The sequence below is a fragment of the Frieseomelitta varia genome, unplaced genomic scaffold (assembly GCF_011392965.1).
Source record: "Frieseomelitta varia isolate USP_RPSP 00005682 unplaced genomic scaffold, Fvar_1.2 scaffold_587, whole genome shotgun sequence".
Classification (NCBI taxonomy): Eukaryota; Metazoa; Arthropoda; class Insecta; order Hymenoptera; family Apidae; genus Frieseomelitta; species Frieseomelitta varia.
This window is the reverse complement of record NW_025110353.1, coordinates 25,855-38,137: the sequence shown is the minus strand read 5'-3', so window position 1 is coordinate 38,137 and position 12,283 is coordinate 25,855. Positions and strand designations below refer to the sequence as shown.

General features: G+C 40.3%; 1 protein-coding gene across 1 annotated transcript; it reads right to left on the bottom strand.

The window, feature by feature from the left end:
- Window positions 1–457: 457 nt before the first annotated feature.
- Window positions 458–11,980, bottom strand: LOC122534339 (hemiasterlin resistant protein 1-like). Its single transcript, XM_043664867.1, has 3 exons — window positions 11,800–11,980; window positions 2,158–2,364; window positions 458–907 (listed from the first exon to the last, which is right to left on the bottom strand). The coding sequence occupies exons 2-3, from the start codon at window positions 2,197–2,199 to the stop codon at window positions 458–460; spliced, it is 492 nt and encodes a 163-aa protein (XP_043520802.1). The 5' UTR covers window positions 2,200–2,364; window positions 11,800–11,980.
- Between the last annotated feature and the right edge of the window lie 303 nt (window positions 11,981–12,283).

Below are 12,283 nucleotides of genomic sequence, written 5' to 3'. Positions count from 1 at the left end.
AGACGCGAGTTTCGCGTGTGACAAAGTCCATCATGCGAGAGACTGGAGCGAGTGAAACCCCTTGAACGCTCGCGAACACTCGAAACTCCAATTTTGCACATTTGATCGCTGCCGCGCGGTGTTACGTGTACGACTTCGTGCTTCGAGATTCATCTTGAAACGTTAACGTTTCCAATTGTTGTCTCTTAATTTCTCCAAACTTTATTTCCGTTCGAAACAAACGTGACAAACTGCACGTTCTTCGTTCCGTTGGAAAAGGCTTCTCGTACGTTTGCCAAAAACGCAGAATATGGAATATTCTTATATTCCGAAATATTGAAGAAAAGAAAAAAAAGAAACGAATGATTCGTGGCGCTTTAGCGTTTCCGTTTAGAGATCGAAAAGGATCGATCGTACGAAATCGCGCGAATGTACGTACAAAGACGTGGCTAACGACGTATGTAGGTAAATTACTTGCCTAACGCACCTGTTTAAATTGTTCTTCGAAGCTCCAATTGGTCGACTGCTGTTGCTCCTGCGGCGGTTGTTGCTGCGGCTGTTGTTGCTGACTCGTCGAAGGCAAATTGTTCAGCTCTGAGAAGCCGCTGGAGGATTCTCGAGGCTCGACGACGTTTCTGCTGCTGCTCTGCGACGACTCGCTGGAATGGGAGCTGCCCGAGGACGTCGCCTGGTTTCCGCTGCCGCTTCCGCTAGCGACAGCGACAGCAGCAGCAGCAGCAGCAGTGGCAGTGGCAGCAGAAGTGGCAGCAACAGGCTGCGGCTGAATCGGCTGCATGTGAGCTGGTGGCGATATATAGGCCGCCGGCGGCGGGAACGCAAACGGCAGATTGAAACCGCCGGCGGTCATCGCCACTTGCAGCATATCCAGACCGGTTCTGTTAGCCAAATTTTCTAAATTTTCCCCGTGCTGCGAACAACAATAATCAATCATTCACTAACTTTCTTTCAACTGCAATTTTTTTTTTTTTTTTTTTTTTTTTTCAAGTTATTCGGTTCATTGAAACCGAAGTCCCGACTTCGATCATTTTTACAACAAAGCAAAGATCAAGGTTCCATATTGTGACTCGTGTTTGAATATATAGCTTTCATGAATTTAATCAAATATTACTACCAAGGATACTCGTTAATTTTACGATCCATCGTCGAACGTGTTACTTTGGCTCGTTTCGTACTGTCTTGTTACGTTTCTTATTGTAGGGTAAAGTAACGTGATGTAAAAGTTAGACGCAGTTGGCAGAGTCTAGTTACTTTTAATCGCTTAAAATTAGTTATATTTGATATATAGATATATAGGCATATTATATTCGTTCAATACCTTTGGTAAATAGATACGTGTAAATAGCAAATTAATTATATTTGATATATAGATATATAGGCATATTATATTAGTTCAATACTTTTGGTATATAGATACATGTGAATAGCAAATGAGGAAATTGCAATTTCATGGCAACGTTGAAACTCTGTACAAACAATCGAAGCCGAAACGTAAGACTCAGAAATAAATAATAATCAAATAATAATGAAATAAAATAAATAATAAAAATAATAATAAAAATATGGTTTTCACGAACAAATATTCAAGAATATTTATTAATTGGAAAAATTTAAAAAAAATATTCTTTAACATCTTGTTTAAACAGATGTTCTTTTTTTTTTTGTAAAATGGCATACACCATTGAATCGTATTTTCAATAATTTCCGAAACATTTGTGGCAAAATATGTCCCGCAAACTATTTCCTAAATTTGAGGGTAGTTTCCTCAAATCCTTCGTCCAACATCGACGATTATCAAAATCAATTCACACTTCGGTATGTTGCCTTGCCGGATCGAAAGTTTCAAGTGGTTCAAAGAGATGTACAACAGTATCGATCTGTGCAAAAGAACATTTCTTTTCAGAGAAAAGAAGCGCCGCAAATGACGGAGCCTACGCCGAGAAACTGGACCAAACCATCTATATTCGAGAGCAACGATGACTCGAATAATGGATGGATCAAGTTCGGAACGAATAAGCGATAATCTCGCGATTTCCCAAAAAAACGCGTACTCGATGAATCCTATTCATCGATCGAAACGACAAAGCTCTCGTTCGCGATATTCAAAACGCTGGAGAAACAATTTCGGAAAAAGTGAAAACTTGTTCTCTTTTTACTGACCTCAGCTTTCAATTTGGCTAGAAACTGCGGGTGCGTGTGCATCAAGTTGTTCAAGTGTGACAACGGAGTAGGTGTCAACGAACCAGACGGCACGGATGCATTATCGGCCGAGGAGTGCGTGTTACCCTGAAGTGGTTGTTGAAGTAACTCTTCGCCGCTCTCCTCGTCCTGAAGATCTGGATCCGACAGGTCCTCCTCCTGATGCGACTGAAAGCAAAAGATCAACCATTTATTCCATTCCTTCTTTCATTTACTCGCTGCTTTGCTTTCATCGATTCGCGGGAAGTCAAATCGCCGAAGATCGTCGAAGCACGCGTTTCAAATATCTGTGAATTTCCGCGCGTTTTGGAAAATTTCAAAGTCCGAAAGACACAGACACTAATCTTTTAGATCGTCTGGGCTTCATTGGCCTAGATAAAAATTTGTCGAGGGCCGCCTGTATAGTTTACACACTTTATCAGTATCAAAAGTAAGCCATATTATTAAAACAACTTTTAGAGTTGATTACAAACAATACGTCGATTAGAACAAATATATTTACATCAATCAAAAAAAAAAAAAAAATGAGCTCGTCTTTTATATAGATCAGTTTATCATTATTTTCGAGACGCTCGTCTCGAAATTAATTTTCGCACGCTCGCTGCAACAATAAAACTCTTGTTCAATTATTTTAACAACACAGCCAAGATTGGTCGACTGGACACAGCTGATCTAGAGAAGGCCGAGGCGATACGAGTCCGTCCATCATTGAAAATTCTCGCGATCCGTTGGAAATTAAAAAAAAAAAAAAAAAAAAAACAGAAAAAAAGAGACTAAACTTGATCCTTCGTTCAGCAACGTTGATCGCTATGTTAATGACACGGTCGAAAGGAATAAGTTCTCGGACGATTCGGGTTGTGACTCAACCGAGGGAAACTCGGGAGGCCATTAAGATTAAAGCGCGACCGGCTTAATTCCCGTTTATCTGTGAAATAACAGTTACGCAAATTTTAGCCTGATTGCGCCGGGGTTAAAGGAACGTCTGGGAGCGTTGATACGCAATACCAATAGGTGCACGTAGCGTGGTTGAAGGAGGGCAAGATATCGGGCGCATTAAACATTAATTAGGAAAATGGCGAGCGTGCATGCTTCTATACGGCGAGATAGCCGCTATCGGGCGGCATTATTATGCTACGGGTGTCATAAGTGTTTTACGACTGTGCCCGTTGCACCGGTCTCCGAGATAAAACTCTACAAAAGTGAACATTAACGCGAGCGGAAACGGGCAGAGTATGAGGTAATGTCCGTGGAAAAAACGGATGTTCCGTTGCCTCCCGGAATCGGCACCTGCTTTACCGACGCATTGCTAGGACATTTTTCAAACGCGAACGGCTAAACAATCGCATCCTTCTTTTTTTTTTTTTCTTTTTTGACGAACGTGTCCAATATCGCTTCCAGGGCATATCGTCTCCACGAATCTTTCGAGTTAGCAAATTCTCGCCGGGGAATCAGCGTTATCGCGGCAGCCGACAATTGCTTTCTCACGATCGTATCGCCAGACGTTATTAGTTGTTGCCACTTTCTGCCGGCAGGGTAAATGCAGTCCATAGATTACAAGCCTACAGTCACTGTGTGTTGTACAGTCACGACTGGACGCGATAATTCGGTCGTTGTACAATTTTCACTGCTATCCTCTAAAAATATCGCGAGTCGATATGAAAAGAGAGAGAGAGAGAGAGAGAGAGAGAGAAAACTATGGTAAAAATTGGCCAATTTTGGAACAGATTACCGACGAAAGTTTGTCCAATGTGTTCTGAAGAATCCAAAGTGATTATTTACACTGGCGAGATAACGGGGAAAGTTACGAAAAATAGGCATAAACTTCGGAACTGTTGTCTCCCTCGAATGATGACGAACGAATAATGATTCAGAGAATCTGGCTCTGTGAATTGGATTGTTTACCCTGCCCAAAAACGTGAAATCCTTACGATAATCCCTCGATGCTTCTGCACGAACGCTTTCAAAGACAGACACAGTAAAATCACATTCGTTATAACTTTGTAAATAGAAATCGAACACATAGGATAATAATCTCGGGCTCGTTTTAAAGCTTAGAGCCTCCACTTTCGAAACGTGCTATTTATTTTGATTCAGACCAGAACGAATTTAACACACAACGGATGAGTAAATGAAGATACTCTTCTTCTCGAAAATATACGTAGATAAATTGTCATAGTACGTTGTTATGTTCCACTATCTTCATTTATCCATTCCAATAATATAAGTAATGTATAGTAACACAAGTAATACAAATAATACATTACGACAGCATAGGTTTTAAAATGAATCCAAGATTATTATTGTACGATTTCATTTAACGAAATGAATTTTCCAATATCCAGTGCACGATTTCCTTTACAAGTTTTCAAGTATGTATCTAGTATTCGAATGTTAATAGGATTCACTGTATCTGTATTCAAAGAGTTCTTTTAATACAGGAAGCATCGACACAGAAACGGCAATTTTATAGTTTCTTGGAGGTTTAGATTTAGATCCAAACAAATTGTTTTCTGAATCATTATTTTATTTAGTCATCATCATTCGAGGAGAACAACGAGATTTATCCACTAACGTTTAGGCCTATTTTTTGTAACTCTCTCATTATCCCATCTCTTTTAAATATAATAATAATTGTGTTTAAATTTCTAGAAATATTAATATATAATATTAAAATATTTTAAATATATAAATATAAAATATTTTAAATATATAAATATAAAATATTTTAAATATATAAATATAAAATATTCTAAACATATAAATATAAAATATTTTGAATATATAAATATAAAATATTCTAAACATATAAATATAAAATACTCTAAATTTAATTATTAAATTCCTAAAAATATATAGAACAATGTCCTGTAAAAAAAAAGAAAGATTTCGTCGCAAAATCGGCCAATTTTGTCCTTTTGCTCAAGTTTTACCGGACACGAGTGAAAGAAAATAACAGCGATCGACAAACTCTAGATTCGTCTAAGATTCGGCTAACGTAGATATATATCTGTTCCAATATAAGAACTACACCCTTGCAAGAAAAAAGACTTTGCCACGTAATCGTAATTTTCCGTTTTTCATCATTTCGCTGCGTTTCACAATTTTCAGATCAAACGTTCGACCACCGAGGAGAAGTGAAATTTCGCCAGAAAGGTCGCTCGTTCGCAGAAGAGGATTAAGCTCTCCCCCTGCTGTTTCCCGAGGCCGTCCACTGTAGTTTTCCAGGTGACGATGGAAACTTCATGGAGAATTCAAGGGGCGTTCTCCTCCCGCCGAGGTGTGCCCCCCCCCCCCTTTATCGACGAGGCAAGCATGCAAATAGATTCATCGAATCTTGGAGCGTATTCAAATGGCGAGCGCCTACCTGAAAAGGGCGGACTTGGATAAATACGCGTGTATATACACGTCTATCGAAGTGCAGGTGCCAAGAACCGATGGTACCGATCTAAAAACCGAATTGTAATCGGACGGCAACGAAACGAGCCGGGTCCCCTCTGTCGGCGTTTCGAGCACGTGTGATAATATTGACACTCCGAGGTGGTCCACCGATGAACGATGCCACTCGCTTGATGGAATCCTAATCAAATACGAAGCAACCACCACGTCCGTGGAATTTCGTCGAGATTCTCCGATTTCTCCTTCTCTCCGTATCTCTCGAATCACCACGATTCTCACGCGTTGGATTCAATTCTCTCCCTTGCCGCCCTGCCGTTTTACTTAACTATGAACTTTGATTCTCAGCCGAAAGTTTCGCGACGTTGTAGAATGTCGACGAGTAACACGTAGAACAGGGTGATAAAAAAGTTGAAAAGGAACGAAACGCTGTCCGACGCTGTCGCATCATAAGGTATTCGCGTCGCGCAACGGGCCCACAAATCATATCATTGAAAAGGTTGTTGCTGGCCGCTCGACGAGAGGTGTTGTCATTACAATAATCACGGTAGAGGCGTTCGGAATACAATTGTCCTAACACGCACAGCCGTGGCTGTTCGTACGTGGGTGTACGAAATTTCTTACTGCGGGCCACCACGGCCAACGGAACGACGCGAGTGTGTTTGATTGCGTAATAACACACACGCGGTTTCGTTTCCAAACGTAACTTTCGTCGGTGTGACCGGCCGTTCCTATCAAAAACGCACGCCTCGATTCCTTGCGGAAACGGTTTTTATAATCTGCAACAACAGGATCAGCGAGAATTTAGCGACACGATCGGAATAATCCTGATTGTTAATCCAACTGAAATTGGGTGTTTTTGTCCCATCAAACGGTATCAAACGGTATCAAACCGCCCAACGGTGTTCTAATTGTTAGAAATGGGAAGAAAATGTAGTAAATGTATAAACATGTTTGTATAAATACGTTTGCGTAAGTATGCAAATGCATAAATACGTTTGAATAAACGTATAAAAATGTTTGTATAAATCTATAAACATATATAAATACGTTTGTATAAATGTATAAACGTATATAAATACGTTTGTATAAATGTATAAACGTATATAAATACGATTGTATAAATGTATAAACGTGTATAAATACGTATGTATAAGTATATAAATGTATAAATACGTTTGACTAAATGTATAAACGTGTGTAAATACGTTTGCACAACAGTACGACCCGCAAAATGCTCTGTCAAAAATTTATTCAACCAACTGATACCTATCTTGGTATCAATACTAACTACATAATGCGTATAATAATATACGCGTACAATAATATACATAGTTAGAAACGATCACTCAATTATGCGATACATTCGGAATTCCTTTATCTTACATAACTCTGCAACCAATCATGAAATCTTTCGTCGTGTCGCAGCAAAGCTCGCCGCCAAAAAATTCGTTGTTCTTCAAGGTTATTACCCAACGTTTCTAATTTCGAAGCGTTTCGCTGAGGATATTAGAGGAACAACGAGGTCGAGACACATTCTCTTTACAGTTAAACGAACGAGTCATTCGGCGAGGTTTCGCCAGAAAATCGTCTTTAAGAGGAACAAACATTCCTCTCTGTTGATCTCTCTGGTTAGTTCGCGATAATAGCTGGAGATGAACCGAATAAATCAATAGAGAGCGCGACCAGGGCTCCCCGGTCCTGCAGTTTATGCCAGATCGGGTAAAGCTTCAGGTAAGACTGTTACCCTGGACAAACAAGTGGGCGCGGCCTCCTGTTCTCATCTCCCGTAGGAGAGGGATCACTCCCACGTTTCTGTCACCGAGAATACCTGCGCTGCTTGATTGTGTTGCCGCATAATTCGTAGGTTCGTCTAAACATGTTGGGGCCCAGAGGGGCCTCGTGCGGAGGCTCGTGGGCAGCTAATCGAATCACAAGAGCGTCTATTCATTTCTTTCTCTCTCTCTCTCTCTCTCTCTCTCGCGCCTTTTTTTCTCTATAGTCACGTATAAAGGCTACACCTGTACGCAAGTAGGCTCTTTCGAATCGAGCGTCGCCGGGATCGTCGCTTTCCTTTATTCAAGGCAGTGGCGCGAGGTCGGATGACGTACTGTGAACCGAACGCGGTTCAATTAACGGCTTCGCGTTTCTATTTTCAATTGTGAGGCTGTATCAAAACAAAAAAAAAAAAAAAAACGATGCGCAAATGAGATCTCTAAACATTTGGAAAGCAGTCACGAGGGTTTCTCTTTCTTTCTCGCTCGTCTCTCCCTGTATGCAACATTGTACGCTCTTTTTTTTTTATCGATCCTTCGACCGATCGACGGGGAGAAGAATGCGATATAGAGAACCGAACGTTCATCACCCGAACGACGCGACGTACAGATACCTTCTCGGAAAAAGAATGAGAAAGATGGACAGAATTTCGTTTCGGAGGCGCACTTCTCCTTTATTTTTTTGTAACGTATGATCATTGTTGAAACGAGTAGTTCGTTTTACAAAAACGATGTCATACGTTGATGAGGGGGGGGGGGGGGGGAATTGGGAATTCACTGCGCTCCAAATCTCGAAATTTTAAAAAGGAGGACAACGTTGGTTTAGATGATCTGCATTTTTTTTTTAATACTTTTTTATAATTTTTTATCTCGAGAAGGTGGTTGTAATTATCACCTGTAGATACTTGTAACTGTAATATAATTATAATGTAGTTATGGTTATGTTTTATATAAATATAAATATTTGTAATTGCAATTGTAATGTATAATTAGAATGTAGTTATGGTTATGTTTTACATAAATATAAATATAAATATTTATCTATATAAATATAAATTTGTCTCATTTCCAGTTTCAATTGCTCACTTCAATTTTTCATCTTTTGTACCTTTTTACAGTTTTGTATTTCCCATTCATTTGTGATATTCACTTTCTTCATATTTTCCAATATTCTCTATTCCTTTTTGTTCTGTGACGCCATATACATATTTATCTCATTTCTAGCATTATCAATTATTCATTTCCTCCCGTACGGTAATTTTGGAAACGCGGTAATGAAGCATCCACACGTGTACATGCATAAATCGGGTTCAACTTCCAACTTCGTGTAACATTGACTACGCAATTTGCATCTGGCTTCTGCACAAGACTTTGATGTCTATTTGCATCTGATACATCCACTAAAAAAAAATTCTGTTGCGATATAACATATGCATTTGTCTCATTTTCAGTATCAATTGCTCGTTTCAATTTTCCATCTTTTGTATCTTTTTTACAGCTTTGTACTTTCTTCATATTTTCTATTCCTCTTTTGTCTCGTGACGTTATACGTACGTACATTTGTCCTATTTCCACCGTATGAATTTTGCTCATTTTCAATTTTCCTCCCGGTACGATAATTTTGGAAACGCGGTGTTACGTGTACATACATCGACTTTCAACTTCGTGTAACATTGCCTCTGCACAAGACTTTGACGGCATACGTCTAGTACATATGTCTAGTACACCACTTCAAAAAAAAATTTAATTCCCAATTCTGAAGTCTCGGAAGCAACTTTGCCGACCTGTGCCAAGAGCTAACAGCACACAGAAACGAGAACGACAACGTAACAAAATGAGCGAACGTATGATCGAACGATCGTACGAACGGCGCGACGCAGGTACACGCGGTTATAATATAGCGGCCGAAGCGTCGTTCGTTGTAAGCCGAGCCCCGGCTTCATGAAGACGTTTTAACGAGATTTAATATATCCTAGGCACGACAATAGCTAAATTTACCAGAGGCCAAGCCGCGACGCGTTATCCCCTCACGTGCCATGGCAGATAACCGAGTCGCTGGTGATTTATCGCCTCGCCGTCACTCTGTCTCTCTCTCTTTCTCTCACTCACTCTCTGCGATTATTTTATTGTTTATACCTTATAGTTTGCACGCTTCGCGGGTGTACGTACATACGTGGCACTGCTTGGTAACAAAAAGCGTGCGCTCATCCCCGGTAGACGCGCGCGCGTACGCGAATAGTAAATCATCGGTTAAATGCTCGAAAGCGCGGCGGATGACGCGTCTCTAACTATTCTAATTATTCACCGTGTAATCGTGTCGTTCGTCCAGGACCGCTTCTTTAATTAAACGTTCGCAACGTTGAATGTACGCGACGTAACGTCGATCGTCGTTCAGGATCGAAAAAGAGAACAACATTTGTACGTCAAAGACTTTTTTTCTTTTTTTTTTTTTTTTGAGAAAATCGAGTCTGAAAGTTTGTCAATGTTGTGCTTGAATTTAGCTAACTCTGCGACGTGAGGGGAAGGAATAATCGACAGGCGGTTGTTTCAAGAAATTTTTCTGCAAGATCTGCTTCGTTTTCGAGAACATTGGGTCTGAGAATTTATCGAGCAAGCGTGTACCAACGAACGTATATTCAAAGTCTATTTTCTTGTAAAATAACGAGAGAAATTTCATTTCACGTTTGTTACTAGCATAATAGCAAAGATATCCTCGCTTGTCCAGTAATCAACTAAATTGAGATGTACTCGCGAAATTTTCACACTCGATTTTCTCGAAAACGACGGCCATTTTGATAGAAGACTGACTTTAATGGCAAATTTGTCGAATGATTCAAAATTTTCAGACTCCTCGTTATAGTACCCCCACTCATCGTTATACCAAAAATTATAGTGGTAATTGTCATTGATCAATTATTGAAATAACTTAATAACAAGTAATCATTAATAGTAGATAATATCAGTAATAAGTAATAATCAAATCATTAATCAATTAATCACTAAAATCCCGACTGACTTTTGTAATTTGTCGAAAGAAATCAGTAACTCTTTGACTCTTAATCATTGTGAAAATAATTTTTAAATCGTCAAGCGACTAATTCACTGAAACAATACAGTAAATTTACACTAATGTTACACAGCGGAGGATCTAATCTTGATCCGCTACACAAACAGCAAGCCGTTTCCAATAATTCAATTATACCGAATAACACGCGAATAACACGCGATCGTTACGTTTGAACGTGAAGAAATCAACACGTTATAGATGGTAATAAAATACAAATGAATCGCCTAATGATTTAAAAATAACCGATTAATGGTTACGAGTTCGAAAGGTCAATCAAGATGGCCGTTTTATTTGAAGAGTGATCGATCGATCGATTACGTTTACCACGATTACAATTACAAGGACGATTGCAAATTAATTACTGAACTGCAATTGAAATTTCGTCGTACACGCGAATTTGTTCTCGTACATATGTACATCGCTCTGCTGTACATATTTATTCACCGATATCGTCAGCAGCATTGTCGTTGCTGTGACGGAAATCTCGACCTTCCTCTTGGCCGCGATAAATTAATTCACGGGATTATCGGTCGCGTCGATGTTGCTGAAAGATTTCGCAAGCTGATAGGGAGTATCACGCGACGCGGAGGTGAACGAGTGTAATATCGTTCGTCGCACCACGCGAGACATCAAATCAAACGGAATAGGAATCGAGAGAGAATCGGTGCAAAGTCGACACACAACAAGCGATCGTTCGTTTCGTGCAAGAAAACGACGTTGAATATTCATTCCCGGCCAATATACAGTTGATTTCTTATCGCGAAACAGGCCTGAAACATCAGTCCTTGGCCAAAGTATTTTAAGAAACTTTTCGTAAAAAATTTTTTTCGAATTTCAAAAAATTTACTCGACACAGCGCGGACAATCGAGTCAAAAGTAAAAAAAGACGAATTGAAGGGAATTTACCTCGAGAAGAATCGAGGGGAATGATAGAAATCGATTTTTCCTGAAAACGAAACACGCGAGCATTATTAATCCTTTTTTTACAATGTTTCTCCTACTTAGCACAGTCGCTGAGAACGTTCGAGAATTTATTCGAGAATTTATTAGCCGGTGAGGCGGTACTACAGTTGGCGACGAAAGCGAGTTCTAAGAGGAGAGAGGACAGAGAGAGAGAGAAAGAAACCAAAAGGGAGAAATCTTCAATGTTCGTTGGCGACCATTAGCTGGATGCAAGCTAACGAAGAACGAGCAGTCGAGAAACGATGAAGCAGCACGATCATAGGCGTATTACACGGACGATTAATTTAACCCTACGAGCCGCGACCGCGGGCGAGATATATCGCGCCTAGTACAACACCGCGTCGATTAGTCAAGGAGCCAGTTCGCCCGATGATTTCGGTGAACGCGAAATCTCGTTTCTCTTACCAAAGCTCGCTGGCGTTTTGTCGTCACGTCGATCGAGCACGTTTCTACTTCTCTCGTCTCTCTTCCTCCACCGTTGCCTGCCAATCGTCGGGTTTATTATTGCACAAATTGGAATCCACGGGACCTTGGAGATCTTGCTGGACGCATAGCGCGGATTTGACAAGACGAATAAATTCGATTTAAAAAAAAAAAAAAAATGGAAACGCGCCTTCGTCTTCGCGTTTGCTGGTGGCAAATTGAAACGCGTGCAATTTACTGAGCGTGAACGGAACAGGCGCGAAGCGGAACGCGTTATCGGCAACGTTATCGAGCTAATTTCCTAAACCGGCAACACCGGTAGCCAGTTGGTCCGGTAATTATTTAGTGTCTCGTCGAACGAACCAACGAGCGAGCCACAGTCTCTGCCCCGAGACGAATTAGCACCGTACTTTAACACCGCCTTTTCTTTCTTTTTTATTTTTCAGCGTGATCGCGAGATACGCGC